Below are 26,400 nucleotides of genomic sequence, written 5' to 3'. Positions count from 1 at the left end.
ATAATATAAATAATTTCACACTAAACACCAGAAAAAATCTAGAATGGACTGCTGTTAATATACATCACAACAACAACTAAGATTATGATCCATGTCTTTTACTAGGATGTTCTAGAAGTTATCTATATGATAGTGTTATAAAATAGGTACAAAATTTCAAAATCCTTCCAAACAATGCTTAATCTTTTTTTATTTATCAACTTGTAAAAATTTTCTCTTTGTACTACATTTTGCTGAGGAACAGAAATCTTATCTTTCAGATTTGCTGGTCGTCCTGGAATGTACAACAAACTTTTTAACAAATGGAGATTAGAAGAGGTAATAGTATTTCTTATTCACCCAGTTTTATCTTTAAAAAATAGTTATAAACTACTGCCTTTTAACATTAATTTTCATAACTGCTCATTTCTTTGGCTGCTGGTAGGCTAAATACTTCTGCCTAGTCTACCGAAAAGAAGGACTAGGGGTGACATGATAGCAGTATTCCAGTATTTTAGGGACTGCCACAAAGAAGAGAGAGGTCAACTTATTTTCCAAAGTGCCAGAGAGCAGGGCAAGAAACAATGGATGGAAACTAATCAAAGAGAGAAGCAACCTGGAATTAAGGAGGAATTTGCTAACAGTGAAGACAATTAACCAGTGGAACAGCTTTGCCTTCAGAAGTTGTGGGTGCTTCATCACTGGAGGTTTTTTAGAAGAGACTGGATGGCCACTTGTCTGAAACGATATAGGGTCTCCTCCTTGAGCATGGGGTTGGACTAGAGTTCAAGTTCCCTTCCAGCTCTATTCTGACTTATGCTTTTTAGGATTATCAATATTGTCAACACTGACTTGATGACTCATCATAATTCCAAGTCATGCTTTGTCATATGGATGGCCATGTAAATATGATAGATGATAGATAGATAGATAGATAGATAGATAGATAGATAGATAGATAGATAATCATCAAATGATATAAAACAATTTGCCTGATATAACAAATAAATTAATTACAGTGATCGAACTGCCTTCAAGAATGGTTTAAATTAAAAAAAATCTTTGTTATTTTTTTCTGGCTTTTTTCCCTAGTGCCATCCAAGTGGCTGCTTAATAGATCTGTGTCTGCAAATGGGTGTAATCATGGTTTTAAAACAAATGTGGAACAATTTCATGGAGCTTGGTTATCCGTAAGTATGATACATAGCATCTTTATATTTCTATAAAATAAAAATATTTTTCCTGTTTCTGCAAATTATGCTCTTTGCAAATTTTGATACAGACCTGGTTGCCACCAATTTTCAGTGAGACCATGTTTCCTTTTTGTTTCTTGACTTAGTAAATATAAAAGATGCAGTGGGTTGATACATACACACTTCTATGGATGGGAAAATATGTTCAAAATAATTATTTAAGCATATATTGAATACTATTTTGTGAAGATTTTTGCTTTAAATCCCTCATATTAATTAGAAATTTAGGTACTGTATAGATGAATGGATCACATCATCTACAAATAGACAACTCTGCCTAATGTAAATATAATGCCAGAGCAACATAAAAATAAGACCCTTTTTGTCGATTTTATTTGTTGCGGTAAGATTTTTTAAAGAAAAAAGAAAAAGACAGTAGAAAGAGCAGGATTTCTTGTAAGGTACATATTGAAATCTTTCGTTAAAATCAGAGGTGGTATTCAGCAGGTTCTGACCAGTTCTAGAGAACCGGTAGTGGAAATTTTGAGTAGTTTGGAGAACCGGTAGTAAAAATTCTGACTGGCCTCGCCCCCATCTATCCTCTGCCTCCCGAATCCCAAATGATCAGGAGGAAAGGGGGATTTTGCAATATCCTTCCCCCAGAAGTGGGGAGGGAATGGAGATTTCCCACCTCACTCCAGGCCTTTCCCTGCCACGCCTACCAAGCCATGCCCACAGAACCAGTAGTAAAAAATTTTGAAACCCACCACTGGTTCTGACCAGTTCTGGAGAACCGGTAGCAGAAATTATGAGTAGTTTGGAGAACCGGTAAATACCATCTCTGACTGGCCCTGCCCCCATCTATTCTCTGCCTCCCAAGTCCCAGCTGATCGGGAGGAAATGGGGATTTTGCAGTAACCTTCCCTTGGAGTGGAGAGAGAATGGAGATTTTATAGTATCCTTCCCCTGCCACGCCCAACAAGCCACGCCCAACAAGCCATGCCATGCCCGCCAAGCCACACCCACAGAATCAGTAGTAAAAAAAATTTGAATCCCATGACTGGTTAAAACCCTATATTCAAAATATTTATTTTAGTAGCTCTGATCCTAATGCAAGGCAATCACAAAATCAATATATATTCCACCTCGGATTGCCTTTAATAATTATATATTACTAAGAAAAAAAAAGTCAAAGAGAATTTGCACAGACCATCAAAATGATCATTACTTCTTGATAGGTCTTGATAGGACCATCTGCACAGACAGGGATCTCATTTCTTTAGGTGGTCCAAGGAAGAGAGTGGTGAATCCAAATATCATTTGGGGGGAGGGGAATCATGCAGGTGACACTACAGATTACATGCTCTGGCTATCTTATGTAGGTTACTCCAGAATTGGTGGTCACGACGCAAGATCAAGAAAGGAGGACAGTTACTAGAGCATAAAGTGTCCTTATCTCAGTGGGAAAAAGATTGGAATCTACAGCCCATGAATCTCCATGGCCTGATGGACGAATATTTGGAAATGGGTGAGCATTGTGATTGAAAAGAAGACATTTCTTTTGATGGGAGGTAGAAGATTTGCTTACCAGTTTTCCCGTTTCTAACCATGTGAACTTTCTTTCTAGTTCTACAGTTTGGCTTTACTACGATCTTTGTTGCTGCTTTTCCACTAGCACCTTTGCTGGCTTTGCTTAATAATATTATAGAAATCAGGCTTGATGCATACAAATTTGTCACACAGTGGAGGAGGCCAATGCCTGCAAGAGCAACTGACATAGGTGAGATTTCTCCCTCTCTATGTAATCAGTGCGTTGCCAGTGTTAGATGTCTTCAGCAGAAATAATTTGTCATTATGGATCCGTTGCAATTTTTCTCATTGTGATTTTTTTTTTTTTTTTTGCGGTCGAAATTACATTTTGTAAAAGGTAGTGTGCATTTTATAAGTCAGTGACATGTATATAGCAGTGGTGGGTTTCAAAACTTTTTACTACCGGTTCTGTGGGTTTGGCTTGGTGGGCATGGCATGGCTTGGTGGGCATGGCAGGGGAAGGATACTGTAAAATCTCTATTCCCACCCCACTCCAGGGGAAGGTTACTGCAAAATCCCCATTTCCTCCTGATCAGCTGGGACTTGGGAGGCAGAGAATAGATGGGGGCAGGGCCAGTCAGAATTTTTACTACCGGTTCTCCGAACTACTCAAAATTTCCACTAGTTCTTCAGAACTGGTCAGAACCTGCTGAAACCCACCTCTGGTGTCTAAATTCCAGTGTGTTTTTTCATTAATAAAATAGATGATGTTGGGTAGACTGAAATTGGAAACATAATAGTTTTGAAAGACTTAAAGACCTTGAACAAGAGACCCTCAGAGATTTGCCTCTGTTCTGCATAAAAAGGCACTGAACTAAACCAAACAGGCAGTTGTTCCATCTCTGTATTCGCCATCATTCAGCTGAGACTCCTGTAACAAGTCTATATAGTATGGAAACACCATTTTTCATGCATGTATGATGCTAGAATTATAAGCAAGGCAAAATGGATTATCATTTATTGTGACAGCAAAGGGCAAGTTCATAGACTGGTTCTGAAAGTGGATATTTATTTCTTAGACTAATTCAAATGAAGGGCAATACCCACAGCATTGTTGAAAATTGCTGTTTAATTCTGTTATGTAACTGGACAAATCTTTATGATGCTTTATCAGCTTTGTATTTAGTCATACTGTAATTCTTCTCTTCTAGGTATCTGGTATGGTATCCTCGAGGGAATAGGAGTTCTAGCTGTAATCACCAATGCTTTTGTCATTGCCATTACTTCGGACTATATCCCACGTTTTGTTTATGCCTACAAATATGGACCTTGTGTCAACGAAGGATACAGACAGGAAAAGTAATTCTGCCTTTGCTATACTTTTTCTTTTTAACTGATGTCCTAACTTCTGCATTTTCATCAAGTTTGTCAGCAGATTTGCTTTCCCCCTTGGGGAATTTACCTCTTGCAATTTGTCTGTGACTTTGCTATTTTAACAAACTACATCTATACCAAAGGTTGTGCCAATGAAGCTCAAAAACCATCTTAATCAATCTCTACTTGCAGAATCATTGTCTTCAGCTTGTGCCTCTGAACTGTGTTGTTTTTAAGTTTGTTGTATTCAGTGGAACGGCTTCACAGTTTCAGTGGGTTAATATGCTCAAAACTGTGAAGATTTTTTTAAAAAAATATTATGTTACCTGTGACAAACATCCCACAAATAAAATAATATTGCAACTTTACTTGTTCATCAGGTCCTTACTTAGGATGAAACTAAAATCAAGAATCATGAAAATAGTATTAGAAAAATTTTCTATTCCCATTCCCCAACCTCAGAACATTCATTTCAGTAGATCTCATATCTTGATATCACCAAATCTAGCATTTCATCAGCAGACCGCGGCAGGGATTTGCTTACAAAAATACAGATAATCCACAATGTCAAAAGTAGGCCATCTATGTTAAAAGGAAACTACTGTATCTATGATCTTCCATGTATTTTGGGCCACAAATTTCACAATATATCGGCTATGATTGAAGTCCAAAACTCTAGAGGTAATCAGATTGCTTACTTCTGAACTACCAGTAGATAATTTATGACTTAATAGTCTGCTATTTCAGTTTCATTTATTTTTGCTATTAACAATTTCTTAAATTTTGATTGACAATGTTTTCTGATTCTTTGGCTTTACAGTTACACATTTAATAGGTAGGTATAACAGAGGAGTTATTGCATCATGTAGATAGGTTTTTTCTCTCTCTCTAATTCTGCTCCATTATCCATGCTATGGCTGTAGCCTTTTTTTCTAGATAATCTTCAATCCTTTTTTATAAAGAAATAAACAGATGAGCTTCTATTCTAAGCCTTAGCCCATGACCTCAATAAATGTTTACATGAAAATGCCTTGGCATGGTCCTCATTTCATTAACATTTTCTTTTAGATTTGAGCAGGAACAAAAATATATATTGAGTTTAAATCAGATTTGCATGAAAAACAGCATAAATTAGATCAAAATAGAAGTTTCCATGGAATCAACATTATCTTGTATTTTTTGACATGTGCTAATGCCTCTTTGTAGGATGGGTATTAAATATCCATCAACAAAATAATTATTTAGCAAACTGAAATATTATTCCTTTCCAAATTAACTGTCCACGATATCTGGGTATCCATTATTTCACCAGTGACATCATCATGTGAAAATAATGCCTCCAGTCCAGGATTCCAAATATGGATTTCTATAGTAGGGGCTATCTATCAGAATCCTGTCCATAAGCACAATTTGACATCCTTCTTCACTTTGAGAAGGGAACTAGTTTCATTCAGCATCCCATAATTGTTAAAAAATGACAGGAGGGAGGTTTTTATTTAGTGTTAGTTAGGACTTCTGAGCCAAAGAAAAAAAATTCTACATGTGCATGCATCAATTTCCAAGGCATAAATTTCATCACGCATACTCTGAGCTTTATGGCTATCTTGCAGCATAGCTCCTGCTACCCCCATATGAAATTCTATGACATTTTGTCCTCATCATCCACTGAAGATATGACCAGCATGCCATAACATATGTAGGCATGCATGGGTAAGGGCAAACAGGGCGAATGAAACATGTTTTGCATGCCTGGTTCCTGACAAAGTAATTCTTCAGAACCAAATGTATCGATTAGTCTATTTTTTTTAATCTCCTAGATGTTTGAAGGGATATGTCAACAGTAGCTTATCAATATTTGATCTGAGTGAGCTCGGCAAGGGATATTCAGGATACTGCAGGTATGTATTACAAGCATGGCTTTGTAACTTCCAGGATGGAGATCATTCTAATTGTATGAGGAAACTGTCAAAATCCTAGAATCTACATTTGCTTTTTAACTTTTGATTAATGGAATCCATGCAAATGGAAAGTCATTCATAAATGTGGGGCAGGGGTAGGTTCTACTTACCTTTACTACCAATTCGCAGCGGGGCCATGCGCAAGCGGAGAAGCTTCTGCGCATGCGTAGAAGCATTTTGATGATGTAGGGGTCAGTGGGCAGGGCTTCCCGCCAGTTTTACTACCGGTTCTATAGAACAGGTGTGAACTGGGGGCAACCCACCACTGATGTGGGGATTGAGTAAGAGATGTTAAAATTGTCACACTACATATCTTTAAGTTAATTCAATCAATTATTTTTGGTGCAATATGCATTCATCTTTTTTTAATTGATCTAAAGTATTTATATCCCTAGGTCTCTAGGGCTGAAAGGTACTTACAGCCATGCAAAAAATATTAACGTCTAACAAAGGAAGGGTAAAAATGACAGAAACAAAAATCTCAGTAGAAGTTTAGCAACAAAGCTACCAAGCAGAGAAACAGCTATTCCTCTGAGAAAGGATGCAAAACAAACAAATAAAAAACACTTTAATCTCTTCTTGTCAGCAAAAGTCCTCCCACTTGCTACTTACGTCCACAGTGCACATCGTGTGGGTGTTCCACAAATAATGAAGGCTCACATTTTCTAATGTGCTTTTGCCTAATGCAGCCTAATCCAACCTACATTTAAATGGCTTGTGCTTCAGTTATCTGGAGAGTTTGAGATTAGGAGAAGCAAACTGACCCATATTCATTTTCCTCTTTCCATTTGCTGTTATCCCGTTTCTTTATCTGCAGATATTCCTCTCTCTCTCTCTCTGGGTGAGTGGGTGGGTGGGTGTGCATCTAATATAAGAGATATATACTATTCATTATGATCATTAACCAGAAATTCAATATAATAAAAAGAACCGGATAAATAATAAAATGTTATGAAATACCCAACGCTTTTCATGCATAAGCATGGTTATCTCTTCAAATCATTCTGCCCTGTTGTAGTGAAATACCTCTATTTGTGTGTCTGTGTCTGTATGGGTGTGATATGTATGTATATATTTATATGTATGTAGATGGATGGATGGATGGATGGATGGATGGATGGATGGATGGATGAGTGGATGAGTGGGTGGATGGGTGTGGGACCATGTGTGGCTGTGGGTGTGTATACAAACAAATACATGTATCTAAGAATGTGGTTGGGCGTGAATGTGTGTGAATGTGTGTTTTCAGTTGACAACTGAAAAGGATCACTGGATAGATAGACAGATAGAATCAATGGTTGTCCCTCTCTGCTTCTGTTACAGGTATAGAGATTACAGAGCACCTCCATGGAGTTCAACTCCATATGAATTCACCTTACAGTTCTGGCATGTTCTAGCAGCTCGTTTGGCTTTCATTATAGTCTTTGAGGTGAGTAGAATTGAGAATTGAATGGAAAGCCACCTAGCTGTCTTATCCAGGGAGAAAAAAAAAACCATACAAGTTTCTATTAGTTCTCTAGAAGTGGATTATGTGTAGCAACACCGGCTGCATTCATGCGATGGGCTAGGCTAAAAACATTGATTAGCAAGTGAGTGGCCTATCAACGTATGCATGGACATACTTGCACACACCCAGACATAGCACACAGGTATTTAAGCAGATTTTATGATGCTTGGAATTATCCAAAACAGAAATTTTGGACTCCTAGGATCCAAATGCTGAAGAATTTATGTAAGATGTAATTAAAATACAATGTAATTATTCTTAATATAAAAGAAGCTTTACTCAATATTAAAATGAGTTAAATGAGTTTATCAGACCTTCAAGCACATGATACACTAACTTAATTTTATTCCTCAAAGAACTTATTTTTCACCAAGGATCACATGTGTGCTGTCAGAAATCCCACCTTTTACCGGTACATGAAAATCAACATGTATATTTGGAGACTTTATACAGACTTTGTGTGTGCTGCGTTCTTTGGGGTCCGTAGCTGGGGCAGAACAAGATGCTGAAAGACCTCAAAATCTATATCGTGTTTCTTGGTCAGGATAAACTCCATGTGTTTCTTTACCTATCAGCAATATCATAATTATTCAATTTGATGGGAAATGTGCATTCCATTTGTTCATTAAAATGAGAATTAAATTGTTAGAAAAATTAATAGTCAGAATTCTAGTATTTAATGGAGTTAAGGCAATCAATGAAGTTCTCCAATGTTTCATTCTGCAGTCGTATATTCAAGCATCTGAGGCTTCCCTGGCTTTCCATGATTTAGTTATCAATATTGTAGGAGGAGAGCTATGATAATCTATGGTGGCGCTTTTATTAGCAACTGACACATTTTATTAAAAGGCCTAAGCTTTTATGAACTGCAGTTCATTTCATCAGAAACAATAAGATGACAAAAATATGACACCAAATAATGACCCAAATGACTCAATATATTATCTTCGCCCCCCCAAAAACACAAATAAACAACCCTCCCCCAAATCCAGTAACAATTAAATATTCCAAAGAAATGTTAAGGTACTATTGTTGTGGCCCGCCAATGGCCTGCGCGGATCATGGCTGATCCCGACGAGGAGGCTGGTGTGGTGTCACGCCAGCAGCCTGCGCAGCCGGCGCTCGTGTTGGACAGCGAAGAGGCTGAAGAGGATGTGGTGCCAGAGGCAGAGACTCAGCCAGGGCCTTCAGAACCTCCAGAGGCTCCTTCAAGTGGAGATAGCGAAGTGGAGGAGCCTCTCCTCAATGATCGAGCATGCAGGGCTGCCAAAAGGCAGGAGTGGCTACTCAGGAGGAGGAGGTCTCCTCGAGAGTAAGGCTTGAAGATAATTGGCCACTCCCTTAGCCTATTTAAGTCACACGCCGTTAGTAAGTTTCTTGCTAGAAACAACTCGTATTATTATCAGAGTATTTTGGTTTATCATATCTTGTTTTCTGGGCTGGTTGCCAAACTTTGCTGGCCTTGTTTATTCTTGCTATTTAATAAATTTGATAAGGACCATTGGTGTGTGTCAATATCCTTGGAAATCTGGAGCTGGGGCAGAACAACTATGAAAACTAATGAAACAAGAGAAGTTTTGAGGAAAGGGCATCCATGAGGGATAGCAATAGACTTATGCATCACTTTACAGTGCTTTACAACCCTCTCTAAGCAGTTTACAGAGTCAGCATATTGCCCCCAATAAACTGGATCCTCATTTTACTGATCTCGGAAGGATAGAAGACTGAATCAATCTTGAGCCTATCAGGAATCAAGGTTCAAAGGAATCAAGATGGTGGTTATGGAATGACACACGAGACAAGTTTTTAATCTTAATGCGTCTGCCATCTTGCAGATTTTGACAAAGGCGAATGTGTGTCTACAAAGGACAAATTTGTAGAATGACAATGCCCAAGGACAAATTTGGTTTTTGAAGAAAGCATACTGGAGAGTTCCAAACAAGGTCAGATCAGCATGAGCATTTTAAAAATGTCTATTCACCTTTCTCTTTCTCTCTCTCTTTCAGCATCTAGTTTTTGGAATAAAATCTTTCATTGCCTACCTGATTCCAGATATGCCCAAAGACTTATGTGACAGAATGCGAAGGGAGAAATACTTAGTTCAGGAAATGATGTATGAGGCTGAGCTGGAGCATTTGCAAAGAGAGCGAAAAAAGAATGGTAGGCAGTATCACCACGAATGGCCTTAGCTGATAAGAAAGGATGAAAGAAAAAAAGGGGGGGGGGCAAAAACCACCAGCAGAAGCATCATGACTGAACATTTCCAGAAGTCAAGATGAAGGTGGGATTTGGAAAGAAGACAACAGAATCAAGCTGTGTATGTGTGTTGATGTAAGGAAGTAATGTTATCAAGCTTTCTTGTAAAATTGGAACAAATCCTGTTACCAGCAGACACAATCTACCGTTCTGCTTCTTCCATGTTCTGTGCTCAAAAAAAAAAAAAAAAAAAAAGACTGTAGAGGAACAGAAGTTTTAGAAGAGGAGAATTTACTGGGCAAGCACATAATAAACCCAACAGATCTGAAAAAATATACAGTCTATTACCTATTTGTTAAACTTTCATAGTAAGGGGTTTATTATTATCTTTTAAAGAAATGATGTGCTTATTCACTACTTCTACCCCTTCTGTTTGCTTAAATGAATGAAAAACTCAGACAATTGCTGCCTTAGTGGCCATCCGTTGATGCTGTAACAGTCCGCAAGGCTTCCCGTTTTGTCAGGTTTATCCTTGTCTCTTGCTGAGATTGTGGATGTTAAAAGGGAGGTCAGCCTGTCCTATATTTACTATGCAGTTTGATGTTTTGCACATCACTTTTGTTGGTTTGTATACATAATTTGATGTACATTCGGGTGTGCATAGACATGCACATGCAGACACGCGCATCTACTGTGTGTGTCTCTCTGTGTGCAGATGCGTATGTATATATGTGCATGTGTGTGCCTCCCATACACTCCATATGTGTACGTCCCCCTATGTATGTGTACACATGCACAGACACGCACAGAGACACTTACAAAGCAAGACTTCAAGCCAAGATTCAATGATCCACTACTGCATGAGGTACCTTGATTCTTCATGCAGAGCAATGTATATCTCAGCTAAAAGTCTTATACAAAGAAAATGATCCTGGCCCTGGAGAAATTGCAGCTGAACACTGAAGCCTACAAGCCTATTTCATAGGGCTCATTCTGCCCATATTTTGATGTGCGTAAAGCTGCATGAGTGTTTCTTTTCCCCAACTCAGAAAACCTGGGATGCTGATGCACCATTGCACTGCCCTTGATGACTCAACTCTTTGGGGAAAATATGTGGCATTTTCCATTGCTCTTGATATTCAATGTGCAACTGAAGGCCGTTTCCTCATACCTCTTAAGTGAACTGTCCTATCCATGTTCTAACGTGGCATGCAGAAGCCGCATGCGGAAGTGTAACTGTGTGAATATTTTATATTTCACAAAAATGTCAACCTGAAATGTCTCAGTCTGTAGCAAATATGAAACCAGTTTTATTCTTTACCGTATGCAAGCTTTCTGCTTATGCAGCAAATGAGGCATAACAGCACTGAACTGCTTTTCCAAGAAAAAAAGATAGGACCTTAGATACATAACACTTTTTTTTTCCTTTAAAAACAAATTATGGAAGTAGGAAAATAAATAGGATTACATTCTTCTCCCATGGAATCTCTTGCCAAGATGTATCTAAAAACTCCTTCAAATAAGTGAATTGACTATGATAATACAAACATTGATTCTCAACTGCCTGAACCAGACAACAATAACACTTAGAAGGTGTTAAAGAAGTGATTGTCAAAACAATTATTTATTAACTGCTTTTCTTGGTTTTTTTTTTTAAATGAGGAAGAATATGAAACACCAAACTAAAACATGTGTGCAAGATTTACTTATATGCGAAACTCTCCAAAGTTCTGCATTTTCCTTTTACAAAATGATCAGGTATACAAAAGTTTCTTATTTATATCAACCAAAGCAAGTTTAAAAGGTGTTCTGCTGTCCAGGTTTTGTATCGTTATATAGCAAAGCACAGCAAATATATCTCATGTAAAGAAATGGTTTATATATGTGATATTACACTATTTGCATGAAATGCATCTTCTCTTTCACTTTAAACCATTGGTGATTTTATTCTAATGCCCACACCATTATTCTACTTCTCAAGGAGTTTTTCTTCCTCTGTTTCTTTCTTAGAAATGCTGTCTTACATTACAACAATCAGCTTTATATTATTATTATTGATATTGATTCTCTGATCCAGCAATTGCTTATACAGATATTAATTCCAGGCCTTTCCATCACTGGTTTCCCATGAGTTTTAATCCCAGGATAATGTCAACACTGATGCTACCCCCCCGTACACCCATGAACAGAAAAGCTTGCCAGCAAACTTTATGGGTGCATCAGTTTGGCCAAAACTGTCAGAATCAGTACAAAGTGCACTTTTTTTGCATGCTGTGAAGCATAGTTTATGTTAGCTTTATCTGACATTTAAGTTTTGTCATACTGCAATGCTAATTACCTTGGCGGGACCCTAGCTTTAGAACGGATTCTGTTTGTCAGCTTGTATCCCTGTTAATTGGTGTTCTTTTTCTCATTGTTTATTCCAATTAATCACATGACAAACGTATGCTGCATTCTCAAAACCAGGTTCTGTGGTTTCAAGGACTTGCCAGTGCCATTAATTTAACGTGTAAATTTGAAATTCTAAATTCTTGTCCTAGACAAACAAATCTCATTCTGAGTAAACATCTTCCTAATTACTAAACAAAAATGCCGAAAACATTGTGATGCATTAAATATAAGTTTGCACTCCTGTACCCTTAATACAAACATAATGAAAGTTTTAATCCAGTTTTTATTGTGGGAAATTACAAATTCTAGTTACTTCCCCAGCTGGAAAGTTTAATGGCTTTTGATTTTGCAAATTTATAAATTTTGTTCCCCAGTTATTGGAAAGTTTCTGAAATAAAAAAAAACTGTTTGTGTTCCTTTCTTTAAAACAAATTGGGTCTCAACAGTGTCCTAGAATATTGCTGATGTTTAGAGAGTTATATGCTTTAGCTGAGAGAAATGCTCTGCTAGGTTTGGTTTACTATGTTGCATTGAATGCATATTATCTTATATAGATATATGGCACACACTGTTCTCAGGAAATATGCATTACATGAGTGCTGGTTAAAGATTCAACTTCCTGTTTTTTGTACTTCTAAATACTTGTATTTTGAAATGACCAATACCAGTGGTATATGCATGCAAAGCCGCAGAGCTTCAAAACTAGCATTCATGCAAAAAAATAATAATAATGCTTTAGATCATTGTTGATCTAGCCTACAATAACTTTTGTCTATGCATGTTCTTTCAAACAGACTGCATGAGCAGCTACAGTCTGTCTTTCAAAATCTACAGTTTGTTATTAGTCCAGAATGTCTTAACTATTACGAACTCAACTCAGTGTCTTGGTGCATTCAAGGAAAAAAAAAACTTGCTTGAAAAATAAACATTTGTTTACTACTTACTACTAGTCTTACTCTACTTCCCTCCCATTAAATGTTGTCGCTTACTGTATGAGAGCACAAAAGTGGGAATTTATGAGAATTTCTAAAAGAAACAAAAAGGTCTTGATGTCAGTCTCAGCTCTTGACAAGTTCATGCCCGCGTCCATATTGTTTTCTTAACAAAAGTTTGTTTCTTCTTCACATACCTTGGGGAATGGCCAAGATGAGCTTTTTGAGTGACAGCAGGCTGAAGTCGAGGGCTGGACTTGGCGGTACTGCTAAGTGCCATTGTTTAGGGTGGACTAGATGGGGCCGAGTGGGAAGAGAGATTGCAAATTGTTTCTCTGTTGTTGTGGGGATGGGGTTGTGACATGCCAGCAGAGTCAAGTTAAGTATTTTCTAAATTTGACAGATCGAGCCCAACAGGTTTGCAATCACTGTCCTAAACTAACAAATGATTCAATCCAGACATATATTCATTCATAAATCCTTTATTTGGAATCCTATAAAACATGGTGGAAAATAGCCTTCCAGAGATAAAAAAATAATCCCAGATGCTATAATAATAATAATACACAAACGGTGCAATTTATATCATGGCTTGCACTTTTAACCCCAAGGGCGCAGCATTAAAATCCAACCCATGCAATGAACGAGATGGTGGGATTCTTTTAAACAAAAAAAGTTTTATTCCTTAAAGTACCGCTAACGTTTTAGAAACCATTCCTTATCTATTATGAAACCGATCTGAATAGATATGACCCTCTATTAAATAATAAATAAATGTCTTCTAAGCAACTTAGCAGACATAAATAAAGTGTGTTTTCTTCTGTTCTTATGAAATCTCTATGGTCAGCTATATGTCCTTTTTTACTATTTTGTGCTAAAAGTAGGATTCGGTCATGCTTGTGTTAGTGTAGGATTTCTCACAGGCATTATAACCAGGTAAATTGTCTTTCCATCCATTCTTCAGCACATCATTTGCATCTGCCTTCGTTTCAAAGTCACTTTTCAATTCATCCTGAAAATAAATTTTAAAAAACCATTAAACAATGCAGGTGGTTACAGCACGGAAACGGCATTGGTTGCGTTGGTGGATGATCTCTGGAGGGCTCGGGATAGGGGTTGCTCCTCTATCCTGGTCCTGTTAGATCTCTCAGCGGCTTTTGATACCATCGACCATGGTATCATGTTGCACCGGTTGGTGGGGTTGGGGGTGGGGGGCACCGTTCTGCGGTGGTTCTCCTCCTACCTCTCTGACCGGTCACAATCTGTGTTGACAGGGGGGCAGCGGTCGACCCCGAGGCACCTTGCTTGTGGGGGCCACAAGGGTCGGTCCTCTCGCCCCTTCTGTTCAACATTTATGTAAAGCCGCTGGGTGAGATCATCCGTGGCTTCGGGGTGGAGTTCCATCAGTATACTGATGACACCCAGCTGTACATCTCCACCCCAGGCCAACGATGCCCTTGAAGTGATGTCCCAGTGCCTGGAGGCCGTGCGGGCCTGGATGGGGAGAAACAGGCTCCGACTCAACCCCTCCAAGACCGAGTGGCTGTGGCTTCCAGCGTCCCGATATAGCCAGCTGATGCCATCGCTGGCTATTGGGGGCGAATCACTTGCCCCCACGGAGAGGGCTCGTAACTTGGGCATCCTCCTGGACGCACGGCTGTCTTTAGAAGATCATTTGATGGCCGTGGCCAGGGGGACTTTTTATCAGATTCTCCTGATACGCCAGTTACGCCCCTTTCTAGATCGGGACTCCCTACGCACAGTCACTCAGGCACTCATCACTTTCCACCTGGACTACTGCAACGCTCTCTACATGGGGCTCCCCCTGGGGTGCACCCGGAGGCTCCAGCTGGTCCAGAACGCGGCCGCACGGGGGATTATGGGGGCGATGAGGTGTTCCCATGTGACACCTCTCCTGCGCGAGCTGCACTGGCTCCCGGTGGTCTTCTGGGTGCGCTTCAAGGTGTTGGTGACCACCTTTAAAGCCCTCCATGGCTTAGGGCCGGGGTATTTACGAGACCGCCTTCTGCCACCAATAGCCTCCCACCGGCCAGTACGCTCGCACAGAGTGGGCCTCCTCTGGGTGCCGTCTGCCAGACAATGTCGGCTGGTGACCCCCAGGGGGAGAGCCTTCTCTGTGGCGGCGCCCACCCTCTGGAACAACCTCCCCCCAGAGATATGTACAATAACAGACCTCCGGATTTTTTGTCGGGCCCTGAAAACCTATTTATTTCAACTAGCCGGGCTGGCTTGAGTTAAATTTTAAATTGATTTTAAATCGGATTGTTTTAATTTACAGCCAAAATATTTAATTATTTTAAACTGTTTTTTAAATTTTGTATGTTCTGTTTTTTACTTTGGCTGTTCACCGCCCTGAGTCCTATTTGGAGAAGGGCAGTATAGAAATGGAAACAAACAAACAAACAAACAAACAAACAAATAAATAAATACACTGCCGCAACCCTAAATGGCCAGGAGTGAAACATGCCTCTCTTAGTTATATACTTAGTTATGTACTGAAATTAATAGTAATCTGAATCTAACCATCTGCCCATCACCACTCTTTCAGAAAGGAAGCTCTGATAATTCGATTGCTTAAAATTATACCAACATTTACCAGCTTTTTCATTTGATTCATATTTTAATTTAAGCCAGTTCAATGAGAATTCAACTTTATCGTGGTAAAAATCATCCAGCTGTAACTCGGCTAAAATAAAGACATTATCAGTCTGATTCATAAGGTTCATTGGAATGGCTGTGGAATTCTGGGAGTTGAAATCCACACATCATCAACTAACCAAAGTTGAGAAATGTTGCTATAAGGTATTCAGAATTAGGTCTAACAACCTTCTGAACAAAATAAATAGATTGGAACCTAATGATTCTTTGGTTTTCACACCTCCCCAAACCTATTAATGTTATTCATAGCTCAAAACAGCATGCATTTTTAATTAATTAATATTATATATATTTGAGGTAAAAACTATTTAGTGTTCTATCATATAGATTTTAGGACAACTTCCTAAACAACCATAAGATTTTTTTGAAGTCCGGTCCTTAGTGAAAATTTCTTCATGGAAAGGTGATGAAAAAATGAAGCAGGACAGGATATCAAGAAATGAGATGGAGTCTATAAGGCTCAACCCCATCCATTGCTCTGATATGTCAAAGAATATGTCAAAAGAATAATATAATAATCTTACCTGAAGTTCTTTACTGTTATGATCCACTCCACACCAGCAAAATGTTTTGTATTTAGGAGACCAGAAACAAAATAGATTGCAGATTGGGCGAATTAATAGTGGTTTAATATCTTTCCCTTTATTTGGACCTAGATAGAACAAAAAAAATCATTAATCGTTTATAAAAAAGCAAATATTATTTTCTAATATTTTATACAAAATCTTAATTCTGAAAGCAGACATTTCCATGTTTTGTTAAGTCACAATAATTCTTTTAGTATAAAATAATTAGAATCCATGTCCCTAATTCATCCAGGAATTTCAAGAAATTTTGAAATAATGTAAATCTTATCCATCCACTTGTCAGTTTCAGCAACCTACATTGGACCTTCTTCTGGTAACTGAAATTAATGCAGATTTTCTAGGAGCAGGCTACTGAAATCTTGACTAATAATGAAACATTTAATCCAATGATCTCTGGCCATCTTATTAATTCTTACCCAAATGATTCAGTTAATATAATATAGGGAGTAAACTTAAAAATTACACAGGAATATATTTTGTTTTATTTATGGTAATGATATTCCCACCATAAGCAACAGCAACAGCAACATTGATGACGTTCAGTGTACTGGAAACTAAAAAAAAACCCAGCATTTTGAAAAATTCCACAAACATATTTTTAATTAGCTGTTATTGTCAACCAAATATCAAATGCAGTTTAAGTGTAAAGAAATGCTCTTAGAATGGGAGGAAGGGACCCTAGCATCACACCTACATTGATGGCGTCTGAGCCGTCTGATACTAAATAAGAAATGCTTGAGGTCCTAGGGCAGTGTTGGTGAACCTTTTCAGCACCAAGTGCTGAAACGGGAGCGCGTGCATACCCGTGTGTGCCAGAAACCAGAAGAGCAGCTACCCGGTGCGCATGCGCCAGTGGTGGGTTTCAAATTTTTTTACTACCGGTTCTGTGGGTGTGGCTTGGTGGGCGTGGCATGGCTTGGTGGGCATAGCTTGGTGGGCGTGGCAGGAGAAGGTTACTGCAAATCCCCATTTCCTCCTGATCAGCTGGGACTTGGGAGGCAGAGAATAGATGGGGGCGGGACCAGTCAGAATTATCATTACCGGTTCTCTGAACTACTCAAAATTTCCACTACCTGTTCTCCAGAACTGGTCAGAACCTGCTGAAACCCACCTCTGGCATGCGCATGCCGAGAAGATATTTCAGTTTTTGGTGCACGCATGTGCACTGGCCAGCTGGTCTTTGTGCATGCATGCACGCCATAAACCTAAGGTGACCAGATTTTAACATTGGTAAAGAGGGACATTGTGGGCGTGGCTTATTTTGTGGGTGTGGCTAGCTGGTCATGTGACTGGGTGGGCGTGGCTAGCTGGTCATGTGACCGGGTGGCCATGGCTATGTGTATAGGGTAAGGTGAACAGATTTTAACATTGGTAAGAGGGACACCATTGTGGGCGTGGCTTATTGTGTGGGCGTGGCTTGGAGGCCATGTGACTGGGTGGGCGTGGCTAGCTGGTCATGTGACCGGGTGGCCATGGCTATGTGCATAGGGACTACTCAGAGGGCTGGAAAGTCATTTCTGACAGGTCCTCACACTTTTGACTGGTCCTCATACTTATGACCATCCTCACATTTATGCCCGTGCAGCATTCTTAACAACCATGTCACTCATTTCACAACTGCTTCTCTTCACCATGGTGATAAGATAGGGCAAAAATGTAAAATGTGAGGACAGTCGTAAGTTCGAGGACTGGTCAAAAGTGCGAGGACCAGTCAAAAATAACTTTTACAGCCCTCTGAGTAGTCCATATGCACAAAAGGATTAACCAGAGGGCTGAAAAAAGTCATTTCTGACAGGTCCTCGCACTTTTGACTGGTCCTCACACTTATGACCATCCTCACATTTATGCCCGTGCAGCATTCTTAACAACCATGTCACTCATTTCACAACTGCTTCTCTTCACCATGGTGATAAGATAGGGAAAAAAACGTAAAATGTGAAGACAGTCGTAAGTTCGAGGACTGGTCAAAAGTGCGAGGACCAGTCAAAAATAACTTTTTCAGCCCTCTGAGTAGTCCATATGCACAAAAGGACTAACCAGAGGGCTGAAAAAAGTCATTTCTGACAGGTCCTCGCACTTTTGACTGGTCCTCACACTTATGACCATCCTCACATTTATGCCCGTGCAGCATTCTTAACAACCATGTCACTCATTTCACAACTGCTTCTCTTCACCATGGTGATAAGATAGGGCAAAAATGTAAAATGTGAGGACAGTCGTAAGTTCGAGGACTGGTCAAAAGTGCGAGGACCAGTCAAAAATAACTTTTTCAGCCCTCTGAGTAGTCCATATGCACAAAAGGACTAACCAGAGAGCTGAAAAAAGTCATTTCTGACAGGTCCTCGCACTTTTGACTGGTCCTCACACTTATGACCATCCTCACATTTATGCCCATGCAGCATTCTTAACAACCATGTCACTCATTTCACAACTGCTTCTCTTCACCATGATGACAAGATAGGGCAAAAATGTAAAATGTGAGGACAGTCATAAGTTCGAGGACTGGTCAAAAGTGTGAGGACCAGTCAAAAATAACTTTTTCAGCCCTCTGAGTAGTCCATATGCATTAAAGGATTACAGCAATAGAGAGGGATGAAGGAATGGAAATTAGAGTAGGAGTGAGGGTAAGAGAGGGAGGAAGAGAGGAGGAGAAGGAGAAAGAAAGAGGAAGTAGGGAGGAGAAAAAGAGGGTGGGGGGAAGAGAAAGTAAGAAGGAAAGAAAAGAGAGAGGTGGTAGGTTTGAGGAGAAAGATTGCTGTACAATAAAAAAGATGAAAGGGAAGAAAGCCAACCCCAAGCAAATATAAAGATATTAAGATAAAGAATGAATTGTTAAACTTTAAAGAATAAAAGAGAACAAATATGAATAAATAGCAATAATTAGAAACACACATACAAACATACAATATATTTTCTTTGAACAGAATATTTGGCTGGTTCACAAATTTAAACAGCGTTTAGTCATTTCAATTAAATTTACAATTTCTATATTTCCTTTTTGCCATATTTATTCCTCATCTATTTTTTTAAAAAACCAATATTACCCTTCATCCTCATCTCTAATCTTAATCAAATTCAATTTTTCCCTTCTATTCTATATTATACCCCTTCCCATTATCATCTATTTTTATATCCATCCTCACATTGTTTAATTATGTAATTATGTAATACAGTTGTTTAATACAAATTCAACATTTTAATATAAATCAATTAGTTATAAAACTATCTTTTTTGTATATTAATCAATATGAACATGAATATTCCAATTATTTCCATGCAATCCAATTTCTTACAAATCAATTAATTATATTTACCAATAATAATAAACCAAATAATTTCTCCCATATATTCCTCCGAACCACAACTTAACCATTTCTGCTTTCAACACAATATACAATTAATAGTATCTCAATTATTACAATTCCCTAGTTAAATACAGCTTTTTTTCCTTTGTGTTTTAAAATCTTGAAGTCTCCTCCTAAATTTTCCATTGTTTGCAGTTTTTCACCTACCTTTTTTGGGGAGGAAAAATAAAAATAAAAATAAATCTCTCTCTGCCTCATTTTGTCATGCTGCACCAAAGACCCTGGTTTCGGTTTCGTTTCTGAAGCTTAGCTAGGGGAAAAAAAAACTGCTTTACACTGATTGCCTGTAGGGCGGCCCTTTGAAGCCCCGGGCAAGAGTTTAAACAGTTTTTTTTTCTTCTAGCCATCAGCTGGGGCTCAAGAAAAATCGGGACTTTTTTGAAACGCCGCGGGACGCGGGACAAATTGCTCAAAAGCGGGACTGTCCCGCCAAAAGCGGGACGTCTGGTCACCTTACATAAACCGGAAGAATGCGAATTCATGCGAATGCTGGAAACAGAGGAGCAGCTGCCTGGCATGCACATGAGCACCGGGCGGCTGCTCTTCCGGTTTCTGGCGCTCCCGCATATGTAAAGACCAGCTGGCCAGAAGATGACGGCTTGCTTGCCTGGAAAGATGGCTCTGTGTGCCACTTCCTGCACACTTGCCATAGATTTGCTATCACGGCTATAGGGAATAGTTCAGTGAAGCAGAACTATTCACTCCATGATAGATATAGATAGTTACTCCATGCTATTCACTAAAAGCCATCTTACCCAGAGGAATAGCCCATCCAACTCATTCCAGAAGAGACCTACTTTGAAACCCCTCTGCCAAAAAAGTTTAGCTGATAGGGTCCAAAGGAACAGCCTTTTCTAGTCCCACCAGTGGTGGGTTCCTCCCGATTCAGCCTGGTTCTGCCGAGCCAGTAGCGGTGACGATAGGACATCACTGAACCAGTTCTGCCCCCGTGCCCCCCCATATTATTATTACCTTTTATTTGGCCCCACCCCCAATCTATTGCTGCCTCCTGAGTCCCAGCTGATGGGCTATAAGGAAAAACTGTTTAAACTCTTGCCGCGGGGCTTCAAAGGGCCGCCCTACAGCTGATCAGTGGTAAAAGGCAGTTTGGTGGTAGACCAGTGCCTCCTAAAACAAATGAATAGACCGGTGCCTGCAAAAATACATGAGTACAACGGTGCCTGCAAAAATAAATGGGTAGACCAGTGTCTGCAAAAATACATGAGTAGACCGGTGGCCTGGAAAAATAAATGGGTAGACCAGTGCCTCCAAAAATACATGAGTAGACCAGTGCCTGCAAAAATAAATGGGTAGACCGGTATAGCTCTGCAAGCAGTTAAAAGCCTGGTAGACCAGTACCTCTGCTAAATCCTAAAGAATTGTCACATGACCATCAAACCACGCCCACAAAATAAGCCATGGGTAGACCAGTGTCTGCAAAAATACATGAGTAGACCGGTGGCCTGGAAAAATAAATGGGTAGACCAGTGCCTCCAAAAATACATGAGTAGACCAGTGCCTGCAAAAATAAATGGGTAGACCGGTATAGCTCTGCAAGCAGTTAAAAGCCTGGTAGTCCAGTACCTCTGCTAAATCCTAAATAATTGTCACATGACTATCAAGCCACGCCCACAAAATAAGCCACACCCACAGAACCAGTAGTAAAATTATTTAGAATCCACCCCTGAGTCCCACCCTCTGGAATATTGGAAATTAATCAGCCCCCACATCCTGGCCTTCCAGAAGAACCTTAAAATATGGCTCTGCTGACTGGCCTAGGGCCCAGATAGGAGTGCTTCATGCTGTGGGGGGGGCGGTATTGATCTAACCCCGTGTCACCTGTCCTCTTGGTTTTTAGTCTCTGATATTCCATTTTATTTCTAACCATGACTTGTTCACCTCAATTGGAACTGAATGGCAACCAGATGCAATGTCTTGTATACTGTTTGAGAAGTTCCTGTCCTAATGTTTCCTCTACTTCTATCTGTTTTATGTATTCAACTCATGCTTATAATTATATAAATTACATAATACATTATAAATTATACATATACATATACATATACATATACATATACATATACATATACATATATATATATATAACAAGTTGGGGGGGGGAGTTAACCAGCCTTGAGAATATCCAGATCATTAAAAGTAAAGCTATCATTTTGCTTGTTTCAAAGAATAGTTAAAGCCCATGAGTAACAGAATAGTTAAAAATTAAGGTTGTTTTCAGGACTGTGTGAATGTCAGAGAAGAACTGACCTGTCGCAAAACTGATCAGTAGCCCTGCAATTATACATCCAAGACAGCCAACAGCACTGTAGTAGAGATATGACAAAGAATACCAGGAATCTGCTAAATAAGGCCTAAGAAAACAAAATGGAATTAAGTTAATAATTGCTGTGCTGTACACACAATTCCCTTACCAATTAGGTTTAAATCCTACTACCATCTAGATGATTGATAAACTTTAAGTTTATCATAAGTTTAATTGTAATTTAATGATACTTAACTGCAACAAAATAGACACATTGATGGTAGTTAGGTAGATGATAGATAGATGATAGATCAATAGATCGATCGATAGATCGATAGATCAATAGATAGATGGATGGATAGATAGATAGATAGATAGATAGATAGATAGATAGATAGACAGACAGACAGACAGACAGACAGACAGATAGAATGAATAATTGTAATAGTGGGCAATAATTACTGTGGAAAGCAATTACGAACCATTGCCATAAAATATATAGATGGTTAGATAGGAATGGTACCTTTCAGGAGGTAAAGTAGGAACTATGGGTATAACCATATCAGTACTATTGCATCCAGCTGTTGAAAGGTAGAGTGGCAGAGTTTTTGATGGTGGAGCAGGATACACAAAAGCTCCAATGCCGACCCAAAATGCCAAAGTGATTCCAGTAGCGAGACCACCAAAAGCACCCTTAAACAAATGCAACCATGAAACAGTATTATTGGAGTTGTCCAATTTTATAATTCCTGTAAATCTTCTAAGGTAGGAAAAGTAGTTGTCACTTCTGAAGGACATCAGCTGCAACATCTCCTAATATCTGGCAAGGGACTCAAAGTTTATGAAGCAATAAGAAGATTGCTCATATCACATCCCAGTTAATAATACAGTGTCATGACAGATGGATCTTTTGCTATGTTTAATAACAATATTAAAAATCAACAAAAGTAATAGAATATATATGCAAAGATAATGCTATTCTTGTTACTTACTTTCCAATTGGTACAAGGAAAAATAATTCCCAGTGTAAATAATCCCAGCATAGGTCCTCCACACATTCCATGGATACTAAGTGAAGCCTAGTTAGAAAACATATCACAGTTATCAAATATATACTGATATATACTGTATATATCCCATTTCTATAACATACTGTTTAATTGTTTTACAGAGAGGTTTTTTCTTGGCACATGGTTCTTGTATAGTACATGGGTATACCATTGAAAAGAAATATTTTAAACATAAAGTTTAAAAAGTCTTCTACGAATTAAAAAATAGCTACTTGTACACAGAATTTGGCTATGTTAGCACAATTTCATCTAGAAAATTCCAGATGAAATGTTGTAGAAGCAAAAAAAAAAATTGTTTAGAAAATTCACTTCTACAGTATATTGCTATCCAACTCAAACTACCTCATCTACAATAAAAAAAATGGCACTCTCTGTGTGTGTATGTGTGTGTGTGTGTGTGTGTGTGTGTGTGTGTGTTCCAGCATAACTCTGGAATGCCTTGAGCAATTTCAACCAAACTTACTCTCTGGAAAAATATACTGTGAGGGTAAGACACCTCTCAGTGTGTTTGTTTGTGTGCGTGTGTGTGTCTGTGTGTGTGTGTGTGTTCCAGCATAACTCTGGAATGTCTGGGCCACTGAAATGAAAAAGAATGAATTATATCTATAGTGTCAAATCACAGTACTTCTGACAGCGATAGTGTGCATTTTGGATTCAAGTTCTGTTAAAATACAGCCTGTTGTGCCTTAAAATGGCTTCTACTGTACAGCACAGTGGAGTTTCCATGGTAATAGATTCACAGTACTCCAGAAGGGGGCTCCCTCTGGTAAGGGGGATTGATTCTTTAAAAAAACAAAAACACCCTAGGCCCTCAGCTTCAACCAAAGAGTGCAAATTGTCAGGAGAGGTGCCTGCTACTGCAGATAATCACCTCAAAGGCTGTTCCCTGTAGAATTTTTCCCAGCTGCTGGCCAAAGTAATTAGGTCTCTATAATTTATTCTTTTTCCTGTCTAATACAGCATTGGGATAAATAAATACCCAGGCAACGCTGGGTTATCAGCTAGTCTACAATAAAAAAGAGATGTATCTCTTTTAGCTTCAACAAGGTATGTATTTTCCAACATGTATTGCTTATTCAAATCCATTTTAAGCAGTCTTTTATTTATTTATTAAACTCATATGAAGAGGCAACAAATAGTTCTTTATTTAAATATCAGCCCTAAGAACTTGCTTGTGAAGACACTCAAACGTGTGCATAAATATGTAAAATTATCACAACCATAATTTCTGGTTTCTTAGGTCCATCCAAGAGACTTCTGTAGTATGTGTGACATAGCATACATGGTAAAAGCGGGATGACACTGCATACTTTCATGATTTAGGATTCATGAATGCAAATGAAATACAATTTAATCCTGCATGTACACATTGCCTGTATTTGTAAATGCCTTATTTATTCTCAAGGATAAAACACGTTTAATCAAAAAGAAAAGTTGTTTCAATTAAATAGGTTCTATGATTTCCTGATGATAATGCGTAGGGAAAGCAACTGATGACATATGAATATGAACGGGTTTAATAGCAGATAAGCAGTCTATGAATTTAACCTGAGCGGAGCTCTCTAGACTTTTAAAACCATCTGTCACACTTTCTCACTATGGAAGTTGAAACTTCCTTATTCAGGGAGGATGATACAAATTCAAGGTCATATCAAACATTTAGTTCTGTGGTTACCTGCACAACACCACCCATGAGTGATGCAGCTACAGCCATTGTAGTACACAGCCCTCCAAATACTATACCTGGAAAAAAGGAAGCAGTTTTCATTATACACACACACACACACACACATTCAAATGTATTTTCATCAGATTGTTGACAACTAATGATAGCAGAGGATGGATTTCAAAATTTCCTCCTATTGAAAGAACATTTCCTGAGATTTATTCCATATGGGACTTTCCAGAAAGCAGAAAGTTTGGGGTAGAATATTTGCCCATTCTTCCCTTCTCCTTTAACCTCCATAATTGCCTGAAGTTTTCATAGAAGATTTTCATAGAAAATAACTAGTTAAAGGGAGATGAGAAAATTGGTTGAATTCATTTGCTCCTTCAGCAGAAATTCCCAAGAGATTTTCAACCTATTGTTGCAAACTGCGTTTTGCAATATGATGCTGACATCTTCATTTTGGCACTTCCTTTAAAATAATATTTTTCCCTTTCATGTTGCTGTTTTGAGGACACTGAAAGAAAGAACTTCAAATTTCAATTACTCATGGATAGAAGCCAGTCTAATTTCCAACGAAAGCATTTTTTTAATGGCTTACTTTGCAGGAAAAATGTTATAACAGTTATCTATCATATATTTCATCTAAAATCATTTTCATAGCTCATGATAGGGAATGTCAATAAGCGAAGCATTCATTCTACTATGATGCCACAGAATGACCTTCCCATGACCTCTTTGAGCATAAATATTTAAGTCACATACTATCAAAGTAATCCAGTCTGTTACTTGACTATTCATATGTATTTATGGCTGTGCTTTTAGCTGCTAGGTTGTATCTTTGTTTGGATCCATTTTCTTTCAAGGATGGTCAATAGATTAAAAATTTTATGCCTTAATCAACGTGTACAGATTATAAGGAAGCACTAACTTCCTTTAAGCTAGTTAATATGCAGTGTTCTTGAGCCTACAGCTCAGACAAAAGTGAAACAGATTATGTTAACTCAATGATGAGTCTATTAATCCTCCTTTGATTTTTTTATAAAACTATAGTTTAGTGCAGCTGATTAGGAACCCAACATCTCTGGATATACTGTTCCAAAATTATTGCTGATAATTTTGAGATGATAAACATCTCAAAAAGGAGCAAATCATTATTAAATAATCATACCTTTCTTTGCATACATTCATAAGAGAAGCTGTGTGTAAGTTATTGCCCAGACACAGCCTTTGTGATATTTTATTAAGGACTTTTGAAAAGTGGCAAGTTTAAACATATCAGTTTTAAAGACATTTTCATTTTGAAGAATAGATTAAGAAACAGTTTCATTTAAATTTAAGAAAAATTAAGGTCATATTTTCCACCTACATAAGCCTTTGCTGGTCCAAGTGCTCGCACGGTTAGACATTTTTGGAAACCAGTTCTTGACAAAATCTTCAAATGTTACTGTTGCCAGAGCATTTATACTTGCAGCCACAGTGCTATAAAAATAAGCATGTACAATATCAGACCCTCAGATTAGTCCTTGGCCCTGGGACAAGTAATACTAAATTATTTCCACCCATCTACCAAATAGCCTGTTTTGGGATAGTATTGCAAAAGAAGTAAAAAGTAAAAGAAGAAACAAATATGAGGTAAATCAAATAAGAGAAAGAAGGATTTGAACAAACTGCCTGCTTTATAATATTGTGAATACTACCACCATCACT

At 38.5% G+C, this 26,400-nt stretch overlaps 2 protein-coding genes across 2 annotated transcripts in view; one reads left to right on the top strand and one right to left on the bottom strand.

The window, feature by feature from the left end:
• The window catches only part of LOC139327657 (anoctamin-3-like), a 75,152-nt gene extending 65,288 nt beyond the window's left edge, over positions 1–9,864 (top strand). Inside the window, exons 16-23 of the mRNA XM_070957544.1 lie at positions 261–318; positions 1,072–1,169; positions 2,555–2,700; positions 2,800–2,952; positions 3,914–4,061; positions 5,894–5,974; positions 7,358–7,463; positions 9,548–9,864. Of these exons, the coding sequence (XP_070813645.1) occupies positions 261–318; positions 1,072–1,169; positions 2,555–2,700; positions 2,800–2,952; positions 3,914–4,061; positions 5,894–5,974; positions 7,358–7,463; positions 9,548–9,730 (973 nt within the window). The 3' untranslated portion in view covers positions 9,731–9,864. The remainder of the gene's footprint in view (positions 1–260; positions 319–1,071; positions 1,170–2,554; positions 2,701–2,799; positions 2,953–3,913; positions 4,062–5,893; positions 5,975–7,357; positions 7,464–9,547) is intronic.
• A 4,037-nt stretch (positions 9,865–13,901) lies between these two features.
• SLC5A12 (solute carrier family 5 member 12) overlaps positions 13,902–26,400 on the bottom strand; it is a 30,432-nt gene continuing 17,933 nt past the window's right edge. The window contains exons 9-15 of the mRNA XM_070957542.1: positions 26,060–26,172; positions 24,700–24,767; positions 22,947–23,033; positions 22,478–22,647; positions 21,960–22,063; positions 16,264–16,391; positions 13,902–14,072 (exon numbers count right to left, since the gene is read on the bottom strand). Coding sequence (XP_070813643.1) covers positions 13,935–14,072; positions 16,264–16,391; positions 21,960–22,063; positions 22,478–22,647; positions 22,947–23,033; positions 24,700–24,767; positions 26,060–26,172 — 808 coding nt within the window. The 3' untranslated portion in view covers positions 13,902–13,934. The remainder of the gene's footprint in view (positions 14,073–16,263; positions 16,392–21,959; positions 22,064–22,477; positions 22,648–22,946; positions 23,034–24,699; positions 24,768–26,059; positions 26,173–26,400) is intronic.

The sequence above is a fragment of the Pituophis catenifer genome, unplaced genomic scaffold, assembly GCF_029215685.1.
Source record: "Pituophis catenifer annectens isolate HBS135680 unplaced genomic scaffold, rPitCat1.0.hap2 SCAF_1, whole genome shotgun sequence".
In the NCBI taxonomy this organism is placed as follows: Eukaryota; Metazoa; Chordata; class Lepidosauria; order Squamata; family Colubridae; genus Pituophis; species Pituophis catenifer.
The sequence above is the reverse complement of the archived record's forward strand: the minus strand, read 5'-3'. Positions and strand labels throughout refer to the sequence as shown.